We start from the raw sequence: 25,249 nt of genomic DNA, 5'->3' as shown, positions 1-25,249 counted from the left end.
TAAATAAATGTGTTTTTTTTCTTCTATTGTATAATGCAACATTCATGCAAAAATTTATTTCACTTACGTAGTTATGGTCATTTCTAACTAGCGCCCTTTTTTCCTTTTTTGAACTTGGAATAAGAATCTTCAGTATTGATACATTTATTCATTAAAATGAAAGCAAATTCAATAAAGTTTCACATATGTCCGGTAATTTTGCACTGACTTCTTAATTTAAAAAAATACTATTGTGTAGCGCATCGTTCATGCTCGAAGTCTGAAATATTAATAATTTCCTTTATCGAATTATATACTGAGAGATTGTGTTACACTGTTTTAACATACTCAGCTATGACTTACGCACATGTCACATGACTACACGACAAATTTTTTTCCCACTTCACATCTTTGTTTTTTATGTTAGTTTCAACAACATTGACAAATTGCACTTTGTAAAATCATTGTACTGTTGTTGTCTTTTTGTTCCAACATAGATCTGAAGATTATCTGCACCGCAGATGGAAACCGACTGTCGTTGATAATAAGTTGTGATCCAGACGGCGTTTGTTTATTTATGTCTTCTGCTACTGCCTTCTCCAGGAATATTATCAGTGTGAGCAGCGCATCTCCAATAACTTAACAACACCCTACATTTTAGGCCGGTAATAATAAATATATTCTAGCAATCCAGATAAACAAGAATGATACCATTAATTATAACCTAACGGTCCCTTTCGACCCTCAGCAGAACTACTCTCTTTGCACATGTCTGACCTCTCCAGCCAGGGGCCGAGACACTGTCTTCGATGTATATGCTTCTGCTTGGCTCACAATGTGAATCTGTTACACCAACAATATTCGTTCAAGAATTCCAAGTTCTATATTTCGTGTCAGGCCTCACCGACCGACATTGATACCCCTCCTCAGTACAGCGCTCCGAGAAGAATGGGCTGCCATTCCCCTAGAAACCTTCCAGCAACTGATTGAACGTATTCCTGAGAGAGTGGAAGGTGTCATCAAGGCTAAGTGTGGGACAAAACCACATTGAATTCCAGCATTACCGATGGAGGGCGCCATGAACTTGTAAATCATTTTCAGCCACGAGTCCGATGACTTTTGATCCCATAGTGTATGTTAATTAATATACAGGATGTACAAGGATTTTGTATCAACCGTATAGGGGCGATAAATCACATCATGGGTCACATATTTTGTTGGATAGAAAATATTCACTTTCTCTTCCCAGCAAGGCCTGACTTGTTTTATATCAGTTACACCACTGAGGCGCAGTAGGTATAGCCACTCTGCTTAGTGCATGTGCTATGTCATCTGCTCTGTATGAAGCGGGGTTCAGTTCCGCGTTGTGGCCCTAGTAGGGCCAATCGATCCCGACCCACCCCATTTCACGTTCCGCCAACGGCGTCAATGGACGCGATGTGGACTGCCTTGTGTTCTGTTGAGGAGCAATTAGGGGATGGCGATTCATCTTTCAACACTATCGAGCACCCGTTCATAAAGCACAGCCTGTGGCGGAGTGGTTATACGACAATAACATTCCTGTAACGGACTGGCCTGCACAGAGTTATGACGTGAATCCTGTTAACACCTTTGTGACGTTTCGGAACGCCGACATCTTGCTAGGCCTCACCGACCGACATCGATACATCTCCTCAGTGCAGCGCTCTTTTAAGAATGGGTTGCCAATCCCCAAGGAAACTTCTATCACCTGACTGAACGTATGCCTGCGAGATTGGAAGCTGTCATCAAGGCTAAGGGTGGGACGAAACCACATTGAATTCCAGCATTGTCGATGGAGGATGCCACGAAATTATAAATCATTTTCAGCCAGGTGTCTAGATACTTTTGATCCCATAGTGTATGTTATTTAAATATACAGGATGAGTTAAAGCCTTTGCATCAACCGTGTAGGGGCGATAAATCACATCGTGGGTAACATTTTATTAGTTAGAAAATGTTCACTGTCTCTTCCCAGCTATGCCGGGCTTGTTTTGTATTAGGTACGCCCCTGAGGTGCAATAGGTATAGCCACTTTGCTGGGTGCATAAGCTATGAGTGTAGCCTAAAATCGAATCATCTGCTCTCTATGAAACGGGGTTGAACTCCCCTAAAAGGGCCAATCGATCCCGAACCACCCCATTTCATGTTCCGCCAATGGCGTCAATGGACGCGATGTGGAGAGCCTTGTGTTCACTACATCACTCACTTGATAATGTAAGAATGTAGATCCAGAAAAAATTAAAGTCCCTGATTCGTTCCTAAAATTAGTTTTTCCTGAGGAATACTCATTTTTTTTTAAAAAAAATCTCCCTGTCAGTTTACTTGTGTAGGTAGTATGCAGCACACACTGATAGCTGACCCTGATGGTTCGGTGAAATCTCATCGTCCCGTGCAAGGGAAACACGACTCTCTATATGCATCTACACTCCTGGAAATTGAAATAAGAACACCGTGAATTCATTGTCCCAGGAAGGGGAAACTTTATTGACACATTCCTGGGGTCAGATACATCACATGATCACACTGACAGAACCACAGTCACATAGACACAGGCAACAGAGCATGCACAATGTCGACACTAGTACAGTGTATATCCACCTTTCGCAGCAATGCAGGCTGCTATTCTCCCATGGAGACGATCGTAGAGATGCTGGATGTAGTCCTGTGGAACGGCTTGCCATGCCATTTCCACCTGGCGCCTCAGTTGGACCAGCGTGAGACGACGCTTCATCCAGTCCCAAACATGCTCAATGGGTGACAGATCCGGAGATCTTGCTGGCCAGAGTAGTTGACTTACACCTTCTAGAGCACGTTGGGTGGCACGAGATACATGCGGACGTGCACTGTCCTGTTGGAACAGCAAGTTCCCTTGCCGGTCTGGGAATGGTAGAACGATGGGTTCGATGACGGTTTGGATGTACCGTGCACTATTCAGTGTCCCCTCGACGATCACCAGTGGTGTACGGCCAGTGTAGGAGATCGCTCCCCACACCATGATGCCGGGTGTTGGCCCTGTGTGCCTCGGTCGTATGCAGTCCTGATTGTGGCGCTCACCTGCACGGCGCCAAACACACATACGACCATCATTGGCACCAAGGCAGAAGCGACTCTCATCGCTGAAGACGACACGTCTCCATTCGTCCCTCCATTCACGCCTGTCGCGACACCACTGGAGGCAGGCTGCACGATGTTGGGGCGTGAGCGGAAGACGGCCTAAAGGTTGCGGGACCGTAGCCCAGCTTCATGGAGACGGTTGTGAATGGTCCTCGCCGATACCCCAGGAGCAACAGTGTCCCTAATTTGCTGGGAAGTGGCGGTGCGGTCCCCTACGGCACTGCGTAGGATCCTACGGTCTTGGCGTGCATCCGCGCGTCGCTGCGGTCCGGTCCCAGGTCGACGGGCACGTGCACCTTCCGCCGACCACTGGCGACAACATCGATGTACTGTGGAGACCTCACGCCCCACGTGTTGAGCAATTCGGCGGTACGTCCACCCGGCCTCCCGCATGCCCACTATACACCCTCGCTCAAAGTCCGTCAACTGCACATACGGTTCACGTCCATGCTGTCGCGGCATGCTACCAGTGTTAAAGGCTGCGATGGAGCTCCGTATGCCACGGCAAACTGGCTGACACTGACGGCGGCGGTGCACAAATGCTGCGCAGCTAGCGCCATTCGACGGCCAACACCGCGGTTCCTGGTGTGTCCGCTGTGCCGTGCGTGTGATCATTGCTTGTACAGCCGTCTCGCAGTGTCCGGAGCAAGTATGGTGGGTCTGACACACCGGTGTCAATGTGTTCTTTTTTCCATTTCCAGGAGTGTATATGAGCACTAATTCCTCTTACAGTCATTGTCCTTACCTGATATGTACTTTAGCAGCAGCAGCAGCAGTCACTTCCAAATGGCAGATTTCTAAATATTCTCAATGGGTTCTTCGAAAGAATTGTCACCTCCCATCCATGGATTCCCATCTCCGTAATACTTGTGTGTTTTTGAACCTACAAGTACAAAATCTAGCAGCTCGCCTCAGAATTGCTTTGACGTCTTCCTTTAATCTAATCTGGCGCAGACGCCAAGCAGTACTCAAGTACGGGTCACTCTAGAGCCCCCTATGCGGTCTCCTGTACAGATGAATCACACTTCTCTAAAATTCTCCCAATAAACCGAAGTCCACCATTCGCCTCCCGTACTACAGTCCTTAGACTCTCGTTCCATTGCATATCGCTCTAGGTATTTAATCGGCGTGACTGTGTCAGGTAGCATCCTACTGCCCCTGAATTCGAGCATTTTAGGTTTGTTTTCCTACTTACCTGCGTTAACTTGCGTTTCCTTTTTACATATAGAGCTAGCTGCCATTTATCAAGCCATTTGCAAATATTGTCGGAGTCATCCTGTATGCTGCTAGAGTCACTTAAAGACGACCATTTCCCGTACACCACAGCATCCTCGGCAAAGGGTAGTAGATTGCTGCTCACTCTGTCCGCCAAAACATTTTGGTGTACATATATAGAAAACAACTGCAGTCCCGTCACACTTCCCTGGGGCATTCCTGGCGTTACCTTGTCTCTAATGAACATTTGCCTGTGTCACAACACATTGAGTTATGCTACTTAAGACGTTTCCTGTTTCCGAGTGGAACAGAAAATAAAATGACTAGTTGTGGTGAGAGGCACCCACATGCCTTGCTATACTGTGGCATCAAGCAGTCAGGCCTGCGAGATGAGTGGTCTGCCAAGCGAGTCGACTCATTCTTATTTATCGAGTAACATGAACTCTAGTACTCACAATTCAGTTACAAGTGGTTCTCCTGTTTGAATATTACGCAACGGAAACGGAAACGCACATCTGACTATTAGTAATTTACACAAATCTGACTGTTCACTACGCACTGGCAATACCACATTTTCTTTCTTATTTAACGGCTTTGATCAACAAGTGGCCATCGCATTGAATATGAATGGCGCACACATCATAAATCCTGGGTATCATGACAACAAACTATTCGAAGGAAAAAGCCACCAATCTCTTTCTTTTTACTGTCTTATTTGTTCCGAAAAATTCTATAACCTAAACACACAAATTCTATAACCTACAACAATAACACATGAGAAATTCCGCCCAGTGGGCATGGCTTTACATTGGTGATTCTCTATGTTATGGTCTCGTAATCATTTAACGCTACAGTGCATTTACTGGATAGGATGGTGGATCTTTGGCTATATCTCACACTTCGACTCTCACACCCATCATCACGAAAATTTTCTCCAGACTGAGTGGAACAAAAAGGAAAATGCATAACCCACTGCCTCTGAAACTATCTTGTTACTCTCCCATGCCAACCACACATACTTAAATATCATGAAATACATCACACTGGCAACATACAATACAAAGAATAGTCACAACGTTATAATCACATCACTTTCAGCTTTCCCACTTTCCCAGTTTCACACGACACTGCCCCACTTCGTAACTTTTCTTTCCTACTATGAACTCTGGAGGATATATGCACGTCTTCCTGTGCAGTGCAAGCCAAGTGGCGTTGCTGGATAGACAGCTGACTCACCTTGCTTCTCTCTGAGAGTATTATAGTTTGAATCAAACGTCACACGGAAACATAACACGCAAAGTAATATTAAGAACATATTCATCACACACAGGCGAGTCCTCAACTGATACCATCGACGAGTACTTCACTGTATCCTTTTTTCTCATACACAGATTGAGACTCACACAGTACTCACCACGTGGAAGTAGTCGTCTCTACCTTCAAGTCCTGCACACGCCATTACTTAAATATTTCCAACTTATAGTACACACGCTAGTAATTAAGCTTAACTTAAGCACTTGGAAATATTTCAACTTATTGCTACACGTGGTTTCATTGTGACCGTTGGTCACTTCCGAAGATTGCTACGATCCCCTTAATATTACCTGCCTGACATTTAATTCTCCCCACAAAAGTTCCTGAAATAGAGAAATTATTATTCCAACCTACTCTTAAGTATTTCACATGCATGCCATGTCTCCACCCTTTTGTCTTTACGGAGCACACCTAAGACAGGCCTTACCAACACTAGATCCAGCGGCAGAGTGCTGAAACATGGCCGATCTCGCACCTCCGCCAAGGTGGGGAGCACCATACCACCGTGTTGGCCAGCCACATTTCAGGCGCTCATAGCTCAGGTAAATTTCATCTCTTTGGTTCCACCAAAGGTGACAAAACGACCGTCTCAAAGATGATCATATATTGCACATTCACTATCTGTGGTTAGCAGACGACCATACATTCATTCGTTTCGCAGATCTCACGAAATTGGATGTAGGGATTTATTTTGTGGGAGTGCACATGTGATCAATTAAATAAATAAATTGTCATTCTTTCCTACACTGGTATCCGGCTTCGGTGTATTAAGTGAAATTGAGTTATTATTACAAAAAATATGTTGTTCTGAGAAGAATAACGAAGAATGTTTTACCTATTTTCAATGTCGGGCGGTACTGTACCCTTTCAGTGGTACAGGGTCGCTTCCAGCACCGTACGGTACTTTCGCTTCCTGAGTACATGTATTGGTACTAAAGAAAGTCTAATGTCCCCGGGAAGCGCCAGCGAATATATTGTTCCGAACAAAAGTTGTTCTCAATGTCACGATTTTTATTACAGCTAGATGTTTGCTGCAAAGCTTTGAAACACGCTGTACTACTGCCACAGTTGACTCGAACGAGACTAACGTTCCCTACTCGCCACCGATTAAAAGAACAATGCCGCCTTAGTGGCATATATATGCAAACATGGAAGCTCGCGATATCTGAGACAGACAATGCTCTCAAGAAGTTGATTTGACACTGTCCAGTCCAAAGTAAACAGCAATCCAAATATGTATAGCAAAAATGTCAACACTGCCCGAACATATTGTCACGTGTCAGGAACATAGTGTCTACTTATGTCTTTTGTTGACGAACATGGAATGTTTCTTTATTTCGTGTTTACTACAACATCAGTTATGCACGGTGTGTCAGAAGTTGGTAAGTGTTTAAGGAAATGGCGAGAACGATCATTCGAACACAAGTATACCGAAATGGGCTCCAAAATATATGTCTTTACCCTAGATTACTAAATACCCGAAACATTTACGACAGGAGTATGGTACAAAACAGGAAATTTTGTACTTACTTTGGTACCTAACTTAGCACTGGCGCTCTAATAACTGTTATTACCTAATACATAGCCTATAAATTATGATTTCGTCTAAATGAAATTTCAGTAGTAAAATTTTACGATGGTTTAGTAGCATTGTAACATTTCCCCCCCCCCCCCTTTAGTGTTTTACGGTTTTGAGCCATCAGCATTTCTTCGTCTTTGATATTGTGAAACAGATATCTTCCACCACATGCTCTTTACTTCCATATATTGTGAGCTGGTACTAAGGATCAAGCTAGCAGAAAATATGAAGGAAACATGGGCTCTAATATGCATACCTTAAAAACTTGTTCTTCTTCGCTAATGGGAAACATCTCTTCTACTGAAGAAGTGCTGATAGCTCTTGAAGTATGCATTTCCACTAGAGGAGGCTGTCGAAATTAGACTTAGCGATAATAACTTTAACAGAGACAACGGCTATGCACGTAGCAACACCTGGGAGATTGCACTGGATAAAGAAAAATCGCAGAGGATAACTTCCCCCACTTTACCTCCTGATTCAAGGGATGGCGCTGCAAGCAGCGCTGCATAGAAACTACATCTGTGGAAGTAGAGGGCATCACTTCACTACGCGCCATATCGCCGTTCCTATGACGTACTCCAACCAATCAGAAGCCGTCCTCTGCATATAAAATAGGAGCCTCGCTAGTTTACGACAGTCAGTTTTAACCCTGACGACGACCATGGAGGTAGTGGTCGAAAGCTTGAAGTTTTATCCTGAATTGACGTGGCATGTACACTGAGAGATTTTTATTCAAGAAGTACGTCGCGACAGACTTCATAGCCAATTTTACTAGAGCTGGTTTCCATTTTTCTGGACGGTACTAGACCCAAAATATGGAAAGCAAAGGGCTTGTGGAGAGATTTGTTTCACAGTACTGAAGATGATGAAGTGTTCATAGCTCTTAAGATAATGCATTTTGAGCTCGCGTTTACTACACTTCTATGCTTCGAATCATCGTTTCTGTCATACCTCTGAATACTGACGTTGCACTGCCAAGGTGGAAAATGGATTCATGTTTCAGTAGTGGCAAGCAGTTTATCAGCGATATCTTCAAGTTCAGAATTGGTACCCGTGTTTAAATTTTCATCTTGGTCAAATGTTTATGACATTAGCGCCGGCACCCTGTTGTACATGCGGGGCACCTCTGAGTTAGAAGCAGACCACGCTGCTGCTCACAGCCCCATTTGTCTGCGTTGTGTGGTGCCGGAGGGCATTGAGTTTCATGCTGATGAAGGCGAGCCGAGGCGCTCATTTCTTATGCTGGCCGCCGCCACGAGGGACTTCTTTCTCACCTCGCCCTAGCCCCCCTGTGTGGGCGCGCGGACAGCTCCTCTGTGGGCCGTCACATTAACCAGCTCCGTGGGCCGGAGCCGGCGCCGGCCTGCGCATGAAAATAACGGACGCAAGTTCCTTGTGGAATTTTAAGAGCGTAGTGATTCATATGTGGATCGTAAAAGTCACTGAGGAAGTTACACTCGCACACTGATTGCGTAAGAACGGCTCGTCCGTGTAACTGGAAAAAAATATCGTACATTAACAGTGTAAATCAGCTCGGTCATAAATTTTCATTACAAGCACCAATTCTCATGTCCCGCTTAAGCTTTCGGTAAAGATAATCCATCCCAAATGTATCATGAAATTATTGCCTTATATTTAGGTTCAAATGACTCTGAGCACTATGGGACTCAACTTCTGTGGTCATTAGTCCCCTATAACTTAGAACTAGTTAAACCTAACTAACTTAAGGACATCACACACATCCATGCCCGAGGCAGGATTCGAACCTGCGACCGTAGCGGTCACGCGGTTCCAGACTGCAGCGCCTAGAACCGCACGGCCACTTCGGCCGGCGAATATTTAGGTCTTGGTATGATCATCAACCGTTTTTCCTTTCTCATACGACATTTTCACTACACATCTCACCTTCTCGACTGTATGGGACATCTCTGGAAAGACGATTATTGATAGTATGACGATTACATGTTTCATTTTATGACTGTACTGTCTCTTTTTCGTTGGTTCCCGGCTTCCAATTAACGTTTTATGTCCAAGACATTACCTCCTCAGTTGTGTTATTTATCGCGATATTAAGTAGTACAGTAATCTTCACGCTCCTGCGATGAACACTAAGATTAATCAAGAATCCGTTAGTTCTAACGCTCTCACGAAAGCTGAGTTGATGAGGAAGGCATTATCGTAGCACTACTCACCATTGTTTTTCCTTTTTGTTTTCTTTTTGTACTGGTGGTCGAAATGGGTTCGAGGTACCCACTACTTACGAATAGTAATGTAGATCCTGGAGATCCTGGTACATGTCGAATGCAAGGATGCTATCTTTTGTATTTTATTGAAATAGTTGTTACTTTGACACTCAGAATCACCTTTACAAGTATCTGAAGATGTGATTTTCTGATTCCGATGAAGATAATGCAGTGAATTACACAGCTGGAAAGTGGGACGTAGGTTATTATCTACGCATCGTGTTAGGAGTAATTCACAATATACGCGCTCCAGACACATTATTGTGATCACCTGTCAAATCCTCAGTAACCACCACTTGCAACGGGGACTTGCAGGAAGAAAAGCTGGTGGTTCTGGAACCTACCAATAGGGACGCGGATCCATGGCGACTCCACTGCCACGGCCAGCTAGGATTCGCGGTTGAGGATCCACGCTACAAATACCCCGACCGAGGTAGTCCCACAGATTCTCGATTGGATTTAAATCCAAAGAGTCTGGTGGGCAGGAGGTTACGGTAAACTGACCCGAGCTCTCTTCTGACCAAGGACGTACACTGGGAGCTTGTGACACGTTACGATGTCCTGCTGGTAGATGCTATCGTGCCGGGAAAAAACAGAATGCATGTAGGGGCGGATACAGCCCCAAGGATAGATGAATTTGTGTGTTCATCCACTATGCCTTCCACAATTACGAGATCAACCAGGGAATGCCACTAAAATGTTTCCCAGACGATAACGCTCCCTCCTCAGATCCTTCCGACGATTGTTGCACGGCCGTACATGCCAACGGCCATCAGTCTAATGGAGCATAAACGTGATTCACCGGAAGAGACCACCTGTCGCGTGGACGTTCAGCTGTGGTACTGGGGTGCAAATTACAGCGGTGGTTGCCGATGAACAGCAGTCACCTTGGGTGCACGAACAAGGTTCCTGCTGCAAGAGGTCCATGTGCAGCAGTGTTCGCTGAGCGGTCGTTGAGAAGACATTGTTGTAGCCTCTTGGTTCAGTGGCTCAACAGCTGCATATGCATTTGCCGTTACATACCCCCGCAGCTGTGATTTATCAATGTTGTCTACAGCCCGTGGTGCAGCACAGCTGGCTAGGCGCGTCATATGCATGCACGTCCTATTTTTAACATGGCGGCACCCAAACGCCATCTTGAACATGGCTGCGAAACAGCAGCTGTGTAAATCTGAACAGGGTGAGAAATCAACAAACCACTAGCAAATAAAGATTTGTTAGCCCTTGACCATGGTTTCGACATTTGTAAAAATATCTTCTTCAGGAGTAGTGACCTTAGAAAACATGGTGGCACAGTAGATTAGATGAAGCCGAGTGGCTCTTGTCATAAACAAAATCGATAAAACAAGAATTATTGCAGGTCATGACTTTATATAGCGCCAGATTACATATATCGCTCTTCAGAATGATTACTCATAAGTAAATGCCCACAGGTAAAGTCTCTTGTCATCACAAACTTGTATCCTATGACACCTATTACAAGTCTATGTTGGAAAGAGCCTCTATTGTGGGAACTTACTTATGAGCATTCATTCGAAAGTACGATATATGTGATGTGGTGCTATCTAAAGCCATGGCTTGCAATAAGTCTTGTTTTATCAATTTTGTTTATGACAAGAGACGCTCGGCTTCATCTAATCTGTTGTGCCCCCATGTAATGTAATAAGGCCGCTATTTCTTAAGAAGATATTTTTACTAATATGGAAACCATGGTCAAAGGCTAGTAAATCATTATTGGCTACTAGTTGGTTGATTTTTAAACCTCTTCACTTAAAACTTTGCTATTTCCGAAATGTTTCCACCCTTTCTCGAAAGCCAATAAGCATCCCGTTTTGGTCGACAGATAAACAGCTCCTTTTCCAACTTACGGCAATTATGCACCGCTTTTTCCGTGTCCTCCAGACATGCTTTACATATACTCCACTGCGTATCCACGTCTGTGAGTGGTTGTTGCATATACACGTCGAACATAGACGGTGTTCACAATAATGTGACTGGAACGTATATAATCTTGTTGTAAAACACTAAATTTAATGAATTTTATGAAATAAATGACTTTTAGGCTTCACCTTAGGCACTGTTTCATATTGTAAGAACTTTAGTTGCATCGCACTTTGGTATCAATTGTGTACTGATCATGTGTTAAGACCGCATTTTGGGAAGCCACATAGTGTAAAGGAGAGCTAGAACCCCCTTGAAGTGATGGGATTTGGCATGGTTTTCAGCTAGAGATGCTAATTTATATGACCTATGGAAATAGCTCATGTTCTATAGTGATTAGTCACCGACAGGTGACATACTAATGGACAAATAGGTAAATCAAATATTTTTTAGTAAAAGGTACTACATTTTCAGTTGTATTAACAAATATTAATCTCACTGTAGAAAAGCGATATCATTAAGTACAATTGTAAAACACATAAAAACCAGGTATTGTCTTCGTCAGATGAATTTTATTCTTAAAACCTCTTTATTTTACAAAACATTTTTGGACATGATGTTTGCAGCTATAATTCCATCACCGTTTGGCTCTTGTACAAACACGTCAATGAATATGCGGACTCGTGAGGAAGCCACTATAAATATCCATTTGAAAACAAATAGGTTCTGGAAAGTACAAACTTGTGCTTTGAAGCGTCCGATCATGTGCGTTATTACTGGACATAGCGAACAATATATTGTCGAAATAATTTACCTGAAGCCTAAAATATACTGAAAGCATCTCAAACTGATAAACAATAACATTTGTACTGTACCTGCGTAATAACCGTTCTCAAAGCAATAGCATGAAAGTTGAGCATGCGGCTTACCTACAGTCCATCCAGAATCACCACATGGCGCCTTCTGAACTGTTTACATCAACGTGTATGACCGAAATCGTGCGACACACTACACTTGCATAAGGAATCTAACAACTGCAACAGCTTTCGTGAAGGTTAGTAGAACAGAGTGTCAATAGATGGAGCCCTCTAGATTGTTTTAATAAAAACGTATTTAAATAAAATTTTCTTAACGAAAATTGTAATTTTAAACTATTTACGTATTTTTCATAATTAGTGGTGAACTAAATCTTGAAAATGAGACCCCAATGATTAATTTTGGTTACGTAAAAAGGGAGATACGGCGTACCGAGAGAAAACCACCGTTGACAGATAATATATATGAAAACGTTTATCAACATAGAAAAGCGCGGATTACCGAATTTTCAATAAAGGGCAAAAAAAGTGATTCGGTTCAAAAAATGTTCAAACGTGTGTGAAATCTTACGGGACTTAACTGCTAAGGTCATCAGTCCCTAAGCTTACACACTGTTTAACCTAAATTATCCGAAGGACAAACACACACACCCATGCCCGATGGAGGACTCGAACCTCCGTCGGGACCAGCCGCACAGTAAATGGCTACAGCGCCTTAGACCGCTCGGCTAATCTTGCGCGGCTGTGATTGGGTTCTCCAGGCACATAAAAATAGTACAGATAGCGAAAAATTTGTGTCATTCTGTCTGATAACTAATCTATTGGTACAGGGTGACCATTATTGAACTATAAGAAATAAAATCTTCATAACTTCTGAACGGTTGCGTTAGGACATTCAAATTGCACGGTTGGACGCGAGGCATGATGGGAATTAGTATGTGCATGTGCACTTGCCTTGTTGTTGTATGCCATGGCACAAGAAATTCGCCTGGAATGGTGCATTTGGGGGACTCTTCACCCTCAAGTGGTGACTATGTGGAGTGCAATGTCCAGTTACAATATGATTGGTGCGATATTCCTTGATGGCACGGTGACTACCGAATGGTACGCGAAGGTTTTGGAAGATGATTTCATCCCCATTATGCAAAGTGCCCCTGATTTCCACAAGATGTGGTTAATGTGATGCGCAGCTCGACCCCACCAAACTAGGGGAGTGGTGTCGGTGGAGGAGCACTTTGGGGACCATGTTCTGACTCCCATCGTACCCAGAGTCCACTAGTATGGGCTCGATTGGCTGCCATACTCTCCGGATCTCAACACATGGGACTCCTTTTTGTGGGGCTTTATTAAAGACAAGGTGTACAGCAATAACCCCAAAACCACAGCTGACCTGAAAAAGCCATTCCAGAGGTAATCGACCACATCGATGTTACGACATTTCAGCGGGTCATGCAGAATTTGACTATTCATCTGCACCACATCATCGCCAACGATGGCAGGCATATGAAACATGTCATATCCAAATTCCGAAAATCTGTAGTGACGTTTACATGTTCAATAAAGAGTTTGCTCGCCGTATTTTGTAATTAATTTATGTTGTTTCCATGTAGTTCAATAATCGTCACCCTGCAGTTATTTCTTTCAGAAGTCATTCTGAAAAATTCAATGTTTTTGCATGACACAAGGAATAAAAAGACAATAACATGACCATTGCGTTAATCACAATCTCAAAGTCTTTCTCATGAATGCTGGTTGTTGACTTGAGACAAAATAAACATTGGCGTCTGGCTGCATCCCTTAGTAGTGTAGTACATTTAATTAATATTTAAGAATTGGTCTGTAAGTGGCGTTGGCAATAATGAATTTAGCTGAATTTCACAGCTTCTACCCATGCACAAATTCACAAGGGATCCATCAGCAGTCAACCAAGTGCCTATCATCAAAAATGTCCAACACTGCAAAATTAGATAAGGGGTGGCTTATACCTGACTGGCAGCTTAATTTCTCCATCTTATCACTCGTATTATTTGTTTCTGACTTTCAGTGCTGTTGTACATCATCTTCGTTTTGCAAACTGAAGAAAACACAGGCGTATGAAGAATGCCAGTGCACCGAAAATTACTTTAACACTACCTGCAGAAATCCATGGCTCGTTGAGTAACATATTTTGAGAACAGCCCTCAATTGGCGACTGGTTTGTTCTATTATCACTACTAATAATGTCCCTGCAGGCGACCAGGCGCATGCTGCAGCGCTTCTGGTTGTCTGGAGTGTAGTAGTATGGAGAAACACTTTCGTAGACTGCCTGCAGACAGTTTGAGGATATGACATATGAATATATTTCAGATTGAATGACAGCTTATTAAGTAAACTGGTGACTAACAATACACCGTCATTAAAGAATTCAACAAAAATTGTAGTCATAAAAATCTCTTTATTTAAACATAATGTCATGAAGAAGCCAGTAAAACGGGTTGTATGTTCTTCCGTGTTTCGATTTTATTTCTTTCAGAAATGCCCCTTTGAACTAGAGAAGTTGGCTAACTTGAGGAAAATTCTGTTGACAAATTGTTACATTTTGCGAATTGTCTGGCCGATATGTACTCTAAACTCACGTGTTCTAATGGGTCGCAAGTAAGATAAAATGCTCGCTTGAAAATTTAAATCCCCTAAATACTGTAATTTTCACAGGAAGTTCTTTACCAAGTTATCATTTAAATATGTGTGAAGATTTTGTTTAATGGGAAAATCTCAGTGGCGAACAGCGATCAGGCAGACCATGAATGATCTCAGGAGGCTTGTTAAAAACGTGGACGAAAAGATATGCTACGACGGGTGGTTCACAGTTTCAGCTTTCGCATTGGAATTTCCGAATGTGGGTCGAAGAACTTTGTACAAAGTTGTCTGCAAATCTAGCAATTTAGCAGTTAATCACTCACTGGTGATAAAAACAGGCGGTCGTTGTCTATGACTTAGGAGTACGAAAGCTTCGAGGATTTTATGACGAATTTTTATGGAAGTTTTATAGAAAAATAGTGAAACATGTAACAGATTAAACAATACAGTTTTTAAAATTGTGTGATTTATGTTTTATAACAAATCTTACCTTACTTTCAGAATAATCCTCCTAGTATATATTTTAACTTCACGGTTTATTATTGTTGCACTAATAGATTATACACTGCATAGCGCATGCGAATATGGATATACTCATACATTACTGACGTCTTGAGTCAAGTTAGATAACTAGCAACCTGGTGCGCCTTTCTTCTCCTATTTTAGGAAATTATTTCCGATATGTAACGTAGACCGCTATACATTTTGCGTGAATAAGGAACAGTAGCATTAGATAATCAAGCAGTAATATTATTTTTGGCAAGGTATTTTCCGCTTCACTTTCTTTTTAATCCATTTTAATTTTCCTTGGTGGTTCAGTTGCATAGCGTAGTGATCGATTACTGTCGAGGCGTTTTATTCCCAATACATCCGATTAGGAATATTTAACAGAATACAGACCGCATATAAGGTTATCTTTGCTTTTCTGCAGGTGAGACTATCGAGGCTACATCCCATGACGACGTAACGATGCTGTTCAGCGACATCGTTGGTTTTACCTCCATCTGCTCTGGGGCCACGCCTATCATGGTCATCAACATGCTTCAGAGTCTGTACTCGCAGTTCGACGTGTTCTGCGGACAGCTGGACGTTTACAAGGTATCCACTCAATCAAAATGCCATCTTTGTAGATGCCGTTTCTCTTATTGACATAAAGAGACATTTCGTTGAAGACTGAAATAGGTTGGACAGCATGCATTCTCAGAAAATGAATGAACAAATCGATTCACGTTCTAAAATGTTCTCTGCAGCTTCAGCATCATAAATCCATTTAGTCACCTATGCTTCAATTGCCGTTTCAAATACCCGTCCGTGTGGTCGAGCGCGTTATAGTGCGTTTACACCTGTGCGCTTTGCAGCTAGTCGCCGTGTGGCTATGCTTGTCCCGTATGAAGGGTCTGTTGTGTTGGCAGAAGAGCCAACACCGTGTTACTAGAGGAGGCCGAAAAGGCACACGTTTAGCTCACGCAGGTTGGCGTGAGGAGGGAAGGACTATACTGACGTGAGGTCTGGAACATGACAATAAATTAGAATTCAGAAAGCGGACATAATTAGTTTGATACTTAACTGTAATCCATTAATGATGAACGTCGCTCTTGACGGTACATTATTCACAATATTATCTGTTCAGTATACATTGTAATAGTAACTCAATATGGCGCCTGGCTAGGTCGTAGCAAATGACGTAGCTGAAGGCTAAGTTAAACTGTCGTCTCTGCAATTTAGAGCGTCTGTAGCCAGTGAACCATCGCTATCAAAGTCGGCTGTACAACTGGGGCGAGTGCTAGGAAGTAGGAAGTCTCTCTAGACTAGACCTGCCCGTGTGGCGGCGCTCGGTCTGCAATCACTGACAGTGGCGACACGCGGGTTCGACGTATACTAACGGACCGCGGCTGAATTAAAGGCTACCACCTAGCAAGTGTGGTGTCTGGCGGTGACCACAGGGTCAATGAATGATATACTTAGGTTCGGTCTGTTAGTAATACAGTAATAGTACCTGCTAAAATGGGAATTCAAAGAAGAAGAAGAAGGGCTGTAATAGCAACAGAACAAACAAATAATGGTGTTTGGTCTAGTGTTATACTTTCTGATAGTATATTGATTGCTGTTGTAATAAAGTTTACTGCACCAAGAACAGATGAAACAAAGACGCCCAGTGTGAACACAGGTGTCAATGGAGTCACTCGCACGCTTATGTTGCGGACGAGCCATGCACCTACATACATTTCTCTTCTTGTATGTGGGACAAGCACAGCCAAAAGGTAACTTGCCGCAAGGGGCACAGGTGTAAACGCGCCATAAAATGCGTGCTTACGGGAAGAGGAGATGCGCGGCTCGTTTCGAACCTGCTCGCGGATTAATGACGGGTGTCGGTGTGTCGGATTTGCCGGCGAGCCTGGACGTCATTCTTAGACGGTTTTACAAACTTTACTACAAGGTTGTGATAAATGATTGAAGCGATTTTGCGGATTTGCTGTACCTATAGCACTGACATTCTGTCACAAAACTTTGTATCCACGTGGAGAAATTCAAAAGAGATTTTGTGACGTTTTACCAGTTTTCCACATGTGCAGCCCTACTAATTCAGCAAATATAAAGCCGATAAATAAGTTCTTCCCACTTTCGGCAAAGCATGTCCCTATCAATTTATCAAGTTCTGCTGGCGCGTGTTCGCATTTTTGGTACCGATTGGTTATAATTGGTTATAATTAAATTCATACTACCCACAAAAGTCCAGAGAGGGCTCGAATTATCGTATGGCAGCAAAACTTGGTAGATATGGTTATGTGTTAATGTGGAACATATTTACGCTGGAAGAAAATTAGATGGTTTGCAAGAAACATGTATATATGTTTCCATATGTAATGGATTAGGAATGTGTCCTGGACAGAGACGATGAAACAAATGAGACATGTATAACGCTGATTTTAACTAGCGCTTACATAGTTTTTCGAGTACGAGCACAAGAGGTGTCGATGAGATGTTGCTCCTGTATAACGTAATCACCAACTGCTCGCAGCAGTTTCGGTGGAATGTGAGCAACGTTTTCCTGCATACCGATTTTCAGATCAGGACCTAGAGGCTGAATATGTTCCTGGTGAAAGTGTACCTTAAGACATCTCCAGAGTCGAGAGTCACATGGCTGCAGATCAGATCTTGCAGGCCATGCATCTGGGAAACGGCTGGAGATAACACTTTCGTGGAAGCTTGCATGAAGCAAATCTTACACTAGCCGAGAGACATGACTTGTTGCTGAATCTTGCGTAAAAACTTTTGTTTCCTGCTGTATAAGAGGTCTCGATAACGTACAGACCTCATGGTCCACCTACCTCGCCTTCAAAGAAGAACGGACAGAGAATGCAAGTGTTTGTGAATCCACACCACGCAGTCACTTACGGTAAGTGCAATAGCACATCGTTCAAATACGCCGTTTAACATTACACCAAATTCGGCAGTGTGTCTGTGTGTCCACTGCACCCTGTACTATAAAATGTACCTCATCACGTTCATCAACTTCGATCCGTTCCAGAAACCAACACGCAAATTCAGAACGTTGCTCCAAATCTTCTTTAAACCATTTAATGATATCGGGCCTAGCACTCTAACGGCTGCCGTTCACATGAATAGTTTCGCTAACTGAGCAGTGTCTCTCTTCTGGACAGCCGTACTGTCATGTATCTTTCTCAGATGACAGCGTGGATGTCATACCGTCATATAAACAGTGTACAGAGGCAGATTTGCACGTGGTGGCCAAAATTGGAACTAATTTTTTCCCGCGTATATCGGTTCGGCATTGACGCATTATTGCATATACCAAGTTTCGCTTCCATACGATAATTACAGACCACACTGGACCTACATGAGCAGTTGCACTTTAATTGCAACTATCCGGTGCATGCATTCACAAACTTACAGGTATAGTTACAAGGTTGGTTCAAATGGCTCTGAGCACTATGGGACTCAACTGCTGTGGTCATAAGTCCCCTAGAACTTAGAACTACTTAAACCTAACTAACCTAAGGACATCACACACATCCATGCCCGAGGCAGGAATCGAACCTGCGACCGTAGCGGTCGTGCGGTTCAGACTATATATAGTTACAAGGAATGGGCCACCAATCGGATGTGGCCTTACAGAAGAAACTTCCAGGTACGAGCCTAAAGCAATTTAGGAAAGCAAGGGAAACCGAAATCAGGAAGACTGGATAAGGCTTAGAGGCTCTTTCTATCTGAATAGAAGGGCTGTCACTAAACAGAAGTGCAATCGCAATCGTATCGTCCATAGTGAACAATGCAGTATTCTTAATACTGTTTTGTGATGAAGTTGGTGTGAATATAAAAAATAGCAGTGCTACACTTACTTCCGATTCGAGAACATGTTTCCACAAAGATGATGTATCAGTTGATGCACCCCATCCTCCACAAAGATGATGTATCGTTTGTTGCACCCCATCCTCCCACATCCTTTAACCCCTGTAAGTTTTTGATACTTATTATGATACATCCTGTATAAAAACTTTGTGCTGGAAATATCTGCCTCCAGTGGCTGCTTGGGTCGTTTTGCCCTTAAAGCAGTCCTGGCTTCACTGTTAAATTTTTCCTCAACGCGGCATTAATCACAATGTCAGCTAGCTGACATTATGGCTGTGATGTATGGTTTACGTTTTGAGCATCCCAACTCCCTATTTCCGTCTGTGACCCAGCTTTCGTCCACAATAACCTCAGAAACTCAATAACATACTAATATTATCCGTTGCCGTACTTTGGTGTTAGGCTTTACATTTCTTGCACTGTGTAGTAAGTCTTCGCTTTACAAGTACATTTTAAATGCATTTTTGAAAAATGAGGTTCTTTCATTGAACTTCTTGATGTAAGATAAATTATTGTACGAGTTATGGCTGGTTGGAAGAAGCTATTTATTTTTTCAGCGTAAATGTAACTTCATATTGCGTCATGTTTGTGGTCACTATATTAGTTGTTTGTACAGTGATTACCGAAGTTTTCGGATGTACCTATTTAATAACTGGGAAATGTATATTCATGGCGTGATTAAATCTCCCAGTATCTTTTTGACAGGTCTTTACATCGAGCCAGATTGATACTTTTCTTTATTACTTAAGTCGTCTTCGTTTCTTCAAGTGTAATCGAACGGCTGCAGCAAGTGGCCAGAGTTAAGCACTGCATACGGCAAGCGGCGCACTTTTTGCAGGTGGAGACGATTGGCGACGCCTACTGCGTGGCAGGCGGGCTGCACAAGCAGTCGGACACGCACGCCCAGCAGATCGCGTGGATGGCGCTACGCATGATCGAGACTTGTGCCAACCACGTCACACACGACGGCCGGCCTATCCGGGTGAGTCGCCAGACCCCACAACTCCAGGCCTCACTCTGTTGACCCTCTGAAACGCCTTAAACCGGTGATTCCCAACCTTTCTGAGGACATCACACCTGTGCGCTATGAGATAGTAACCACTACCACTCAAACTACGAAATAATTAGTAAAGGAGACGGCAGTGATTAACAACTTGAATTTATACATTGAGGAGACAAAAATCAAGGGGTAACAATAAGCACATGCACAGGCGGCAGTGCATTACTGATGCTGTCATTTACAGTAAGGTGATTCGTATGGAAAGGTTCCGAAAGTGGGGCCGCACAACGGAAATTAAAAGACTGGACACGGTATGGTACTTGGAGTCAGACGAATGGGGGAAGTTGCAAGGGAATTTAACGTATCGAGATGCACAGTGCCAATACAGAATGCCAAATTTCAGACATTATCTCTCAGCACGCACAACGCAACGGCCAGTGACCTTCAATTAACGGCCTAGATCAGCGCATTTGCCTGCATTTGTCGGTGCTAACAAACAAGCAACACTGCAGAAAATCAATGTGTGACGAACGTAGCACAGTGCGGCGAAATGAGCTATGGCAGCAGACGACCGACTCAAGCGTCTTTACTAACAACATGATATGGGTTACAGAGCCTTTCCGGTGCTCGTGACTGTATTGGTTGGATCAAATGGCTGGTTCAAATGGCTCTGACCACTATGGGTCTTAACATTTGAGGTCATCAGTCCCCTAGAACTTAGAACTACTTAAACCTAACTAACCTAAGGACATCACACACATCTATGCCCGAAGCTGGATTCGAACCTGCGACCGTAGCGGTCACGCGGTCCCAGACTGAAGCGCCTAGATTGGTTGGATCCTAGGCTTCTGGGAGACCTTGGTCTGGTCAGATGAGTCCGGATTTTAGTAAGAGCTGATGCTAGGGTTAAAATGTTGGGCAGACTTCACGAAGCAGTGGACTCAAGATGTCAACAAGGCACTGTGCAATCTGGTGGTGGCTCAATAACTGTGTGAGGTATGTGCACAGGGAATGGATTAGACCTTCTGGTCCAACTGAATGTATCATGTATATAGTTATGTTCGGCTACATGGAGACCATTGTCAGCCATTCATGGACTTCATGTTCCGAAAGAACGATGGAAGTTTTATGGATGATAATGCGCCATGTCACGGGGTCACAACGTTCGCGACTGGTTTGAATAACATTCTGGACAATTCGAGCGAATGATTTGACCATTCCGATTGTCCGACATGAATTCCATCGAACATAATCGAGAGGTCAGTTCGTGCAAAAAATTAGGCACCGCAACACTTTCTCAAACATGGACTGCTATAGAGGCAGCATTACTCTGTATGTCAGCAAGGGACTTCCAACGACTTTCGGAGACCATCCCACGTCGTGTTGTTGCGCTACCACAGGAAAAAAGAGGTCCTACACGATGTTTGGACGTGTCCCATGACTTTTCTCATCTTTGTGTAGAATAAAGAAGCAATTCTCTGTGCATCACAAATGCTACCTTCAGTTTCTTCTCAGAGAAAGATGCTAACTACTTAGATTGAGGGTAGAAACTTGTTGAAAACCGCGCTCCCTCTGAACCGTTTCCCTCCACAGCGACACCTGCTTTGTCTTCACCACGCACTCACATATATAAACTTAATCAAGTCAAAATGTGTGCTCTACACCTTCTTCTGAATTGGCACAGATTACTATATTTTAGGCTGCCAATGTTTTGGCTGACCACGCCACTCATAAAATAAGAATAATAACAGTTGTAGGTTTAGTAATGACACCATATTAATAATAACAGTGTGTAGTAGGCACTCTGTAGTTACTGTTGTGCTGTCAGTTCGTTTATCTGTTGCTAAGAGATTAATAAAGATATTTATGGTCCACAGCATTGCAGTCGATGGAATTTTGTTGAGATATGAAACATATGAGACATGTCTCAGTTTAACCGTCATTGGTTGAGTTAAAAAGCATAAGGTCTCTATGTAGCGGGTGGACTATGTGAGATAGGTTTTGTTTATACATTAGTTTCACTTGCTGAAACCTACAGCATGTTGCATCACGAATTTATGCCAGCATTTTAAAAAACGTAAATATTGACAACTTACACAATCAGAATTATTAACCTAATATAGAGTGATAATAGCTATGATCTTTTAAGAACAATTTAGTTTCGTAAACGAAAGACAATTGGATCCTTTAAATACAGGAAGACCGAAATGATATCTGCCTTTATGTTGGATCCTGTAACTCCAAATCACATATTCTGCAACGATTGTTGAAAGTGCTGAGGTTACTGTACATGTTCTCTGACTTAACGTACGGTCAGGCTGAAGCAGCTCTCGTCTTGGAAAACTAAGGATTGAATTGTTTCTATGAAACTTTATTCAGGTCATAGAGCAAGCTCTACGACTTTACTCATCTACTTTTATTCGTTGTGACAAGATTATGGCAATTTTGCCCTCTTTTATGCCTAACCACGCGGTTTGTATATTTAACGACTTTGTTACACAAAAGGTAACATTCAACATGGGATACAGTAGTCAGAAGAAACTGTACTGTAAATAGAGAAAGCAGTAGTAGCTGTCGTAGAAAAAGCAGAGTTTATATTACACTGCCTGACAATAAATCAGAAGCAGCTCAAATCGTTGGGGAGGGGGGGGGGGGGGCGTCATAAAATGAAATAGAAGTTAATAGGTTCAGAGTGTTTTTGATCTCATTTCAGTGATTACAACATAAAGTCTACGTCACAAACAACTTTACATTGTGAGTTCACTTACCCGCAAGTTGAACGGCTGAGGCCTAAATATATGCACTGTTTCGACTCGGAAGGGTGTCATAATGACATTGTATTCACAATTACACTGTATCCTCAATTGAAGCAAACTGGACCACAACTGTTGCAACTGATGCATGGCATTCTAGTTGCTGACACTGGAACGGAGCTAACGTACGAAATGATCTCACCTACTTCATATCGGGGACAAACCTGTCCATGGGAGCAAGATCACGCAGACACTTCATAGAGAGACGGCCATTTGTCGAAGAGCATTCTCCTGTAGAGAAATAGCGGCAGAACTCTATTGAATGTGCGGTAACACATGAAGACACATGATGTTCGTGACGTACCGCTGTGAAATCAGAATTACCTCAAGGATGACTACAAATGACAGGAATTTATACCCGGTGGTATCACATATGGAGACCCCATTAATCGCACAACTGTGCCTCTACAAAACAGTGGAGGAATGTGGTCTGTTCACACGTCGCAGCCATATCACCCGTCGATGGTCATCCGGGAAATGCAGAACGATTCCTCGCTAAGCACAATAATACGCCATTCGACACCAGTCACCGCAACTCTCCAAACGTAGCCGTTTGTTTTGTGGTGTCAACGGCACGCTTCTTCAGGGACAGTAAAACCCTAATCCGGCTGCTGCTAGTCTGCATCCAATGGTGCGTCGTAGAACAGAATGTTACAGGGAGACCATTACTTGTTTTCGGATGGCAGGCACTGATGTGAAGTGGCTAGGATGAGTTTGGTACACAGGGCAGCGATCCACCCTTGTGGTGGTCAGACGTGGCCGGCTGGATTGTTGTCTGGCAGTACGCAGAAGAGAATAGAAAACATACCATTAAGGATACATAGCGTGTATCCGCAGAACTTGTTGCCTATAACTGAAAAAGTGTCATGAAAATCTCTACATTGGCAAAAGATTCAAGAATAGTCCCCCTTTCGGATCTCGGGGAGGTGACTGCCAATGGGGACTTGATCATGAGGAAAAGACTGAATAACCAGTAAAAGGATAACGTTCTACTAGTCGGTACGTGCAATGGCAGAAGCTTGAACGTGTTAGGGAAGCTAGAAACTCTGAAAAAAAGAAATGCAAAGGTGCAATTTAGATATAGTAGGCGTTAGAGGAGTGAATGGAAAGAAGACAAGGAATTCTGGTCAGATGAGTATAGGGTAATATAAACAGCAGCAGAAAATGTATCACAGGAGTAGTTTCGTTATGAATAGCAAGGTAGGACAGGGAGTGTATTACTGTTAACAGTTCAGTGAAGAGCTGTTCATACCAGAATCTACAGCAAACAACACCAACAGCGATAGTTTAGGTATACATCCCGACGTCGTAAGCTGAAGATGAAGAAATAGAGAAAGTATGTGACGATAATGACAGGGTAATACACTACGTAAATAGAGACGAAACTCTGATAGTAATGGGATACTGGGATGCAGTTGTAGGGGAAGGAGTAGAAAATACATTACAGGACAACATGGGCTTGGAACAAGCAACGAGACAGGAGAAAGACTAATTGAGTTCTGTAATAAATTTCAGCTAGAAATGGCAGTTACATTAGTAATGGTCAGAGAGGGAATCCGAAATCAGATACTGGACTGTAAGGCATACCCAGTAGCAGACACAGACTCAGACATCAATGTAGTAGTGTGAAGAGTAGGCTGAAGTTTAAGAGATTAGTCAGGAAGAATCAATCAGCAAAGAAGTGGGATACGGAGGATGCACTAAGGAATGACGAGATAAGGTTGAAGATCTTAGAGGTTATAGATACAGCAGTGAGGAATAGCTCAGTAGGCAGTACAGTTGAAGAGGAATGAACATCTGCAAAAAGGAGAATCAGAGATGTTGGAAAGAAAAACTTAGGTACAAAGAAGCCAAATGGGAACAAACCATGGGAAACGGAAGAAATACTTCAGTTGGTCGATGAAAGAAGGAAAATTCAGGAATTTTGGGGTACAAGTCGCTGAGGAATGAAATAAACAGGTAGAGCAGGGAACCTAAGGCGAAATGGCTGCACAAATAATGTGAAGAAATGGAAAAGGGAATGACTGTCCGAATGACTGACTCGCCATATAGGAAAGTCAAAACAACCTTTGGTTAAATTAAAATCAAGCGTGTTAACATTAAAAGTGTAATGGAAATTCCACTCTTAAATGCAGAGGAGAGTGCGCATAGATGGAAAGAGTACATTGAAGGCCCCTATGAGGGGGATGATTTGTCTGATGTGATAGAAGAAGAAACAGTGGTCCGATTTAGAACAGATATACACTATTAGAATCGGATTTTAAAAGAATTTAAGAGAATTTTGGAGG

At 43.0% G+C, this 25,249-nt stretch overlaps 1 protein-coding gene across 1 annotated transcript in view; it reads left to right on the top strand.

The window, feature by feature from the left end:
• LOC126412934 (head-specific guanylate cyclase-like) overlaps positions 1-25,249 on the top strand; it is a gene marked incomplete at its 5' end in the record, with an annotated part of 516,083 nt that overhangs the window by 478,890 nt on the left and 11,944 nt on the right. Inside the window, 2 exons of the mRNA XM_050082825.1 lie at positions 15,709-15,875; positions 19,987-20,130. Coding sequence (XP_049938782.1) covers positions 15,709-15,875; positions 19,987-20,130 — 311 coding nt within the window. The remainder of the gene's footprint in view (positions 1-15,708; positions 15,876-19,986; positions 20,131-25,249) is intronic.

Source organism: Schistocerca serialis, chromosome 7, assembly GCF_023864345.2.
Source record: "Schistocerca serialis cubense isolate TAMUIC-IGC-003099 chromosome 7, iqSchSeri2.2, whole genome shotgun sequence".
Classification (NCBI taxonomy): Eukaryota; Metazoa; Arthropoda; class Insecta; order Orthoptera; family Acrididae; genus Schistocerca; species Schistocerca serialis.
The sequence above is the reverse complement of the archived record's forward strand: the minus strand, read 5'-3'. Positions and strand labels throughout refer to the sequence as shown.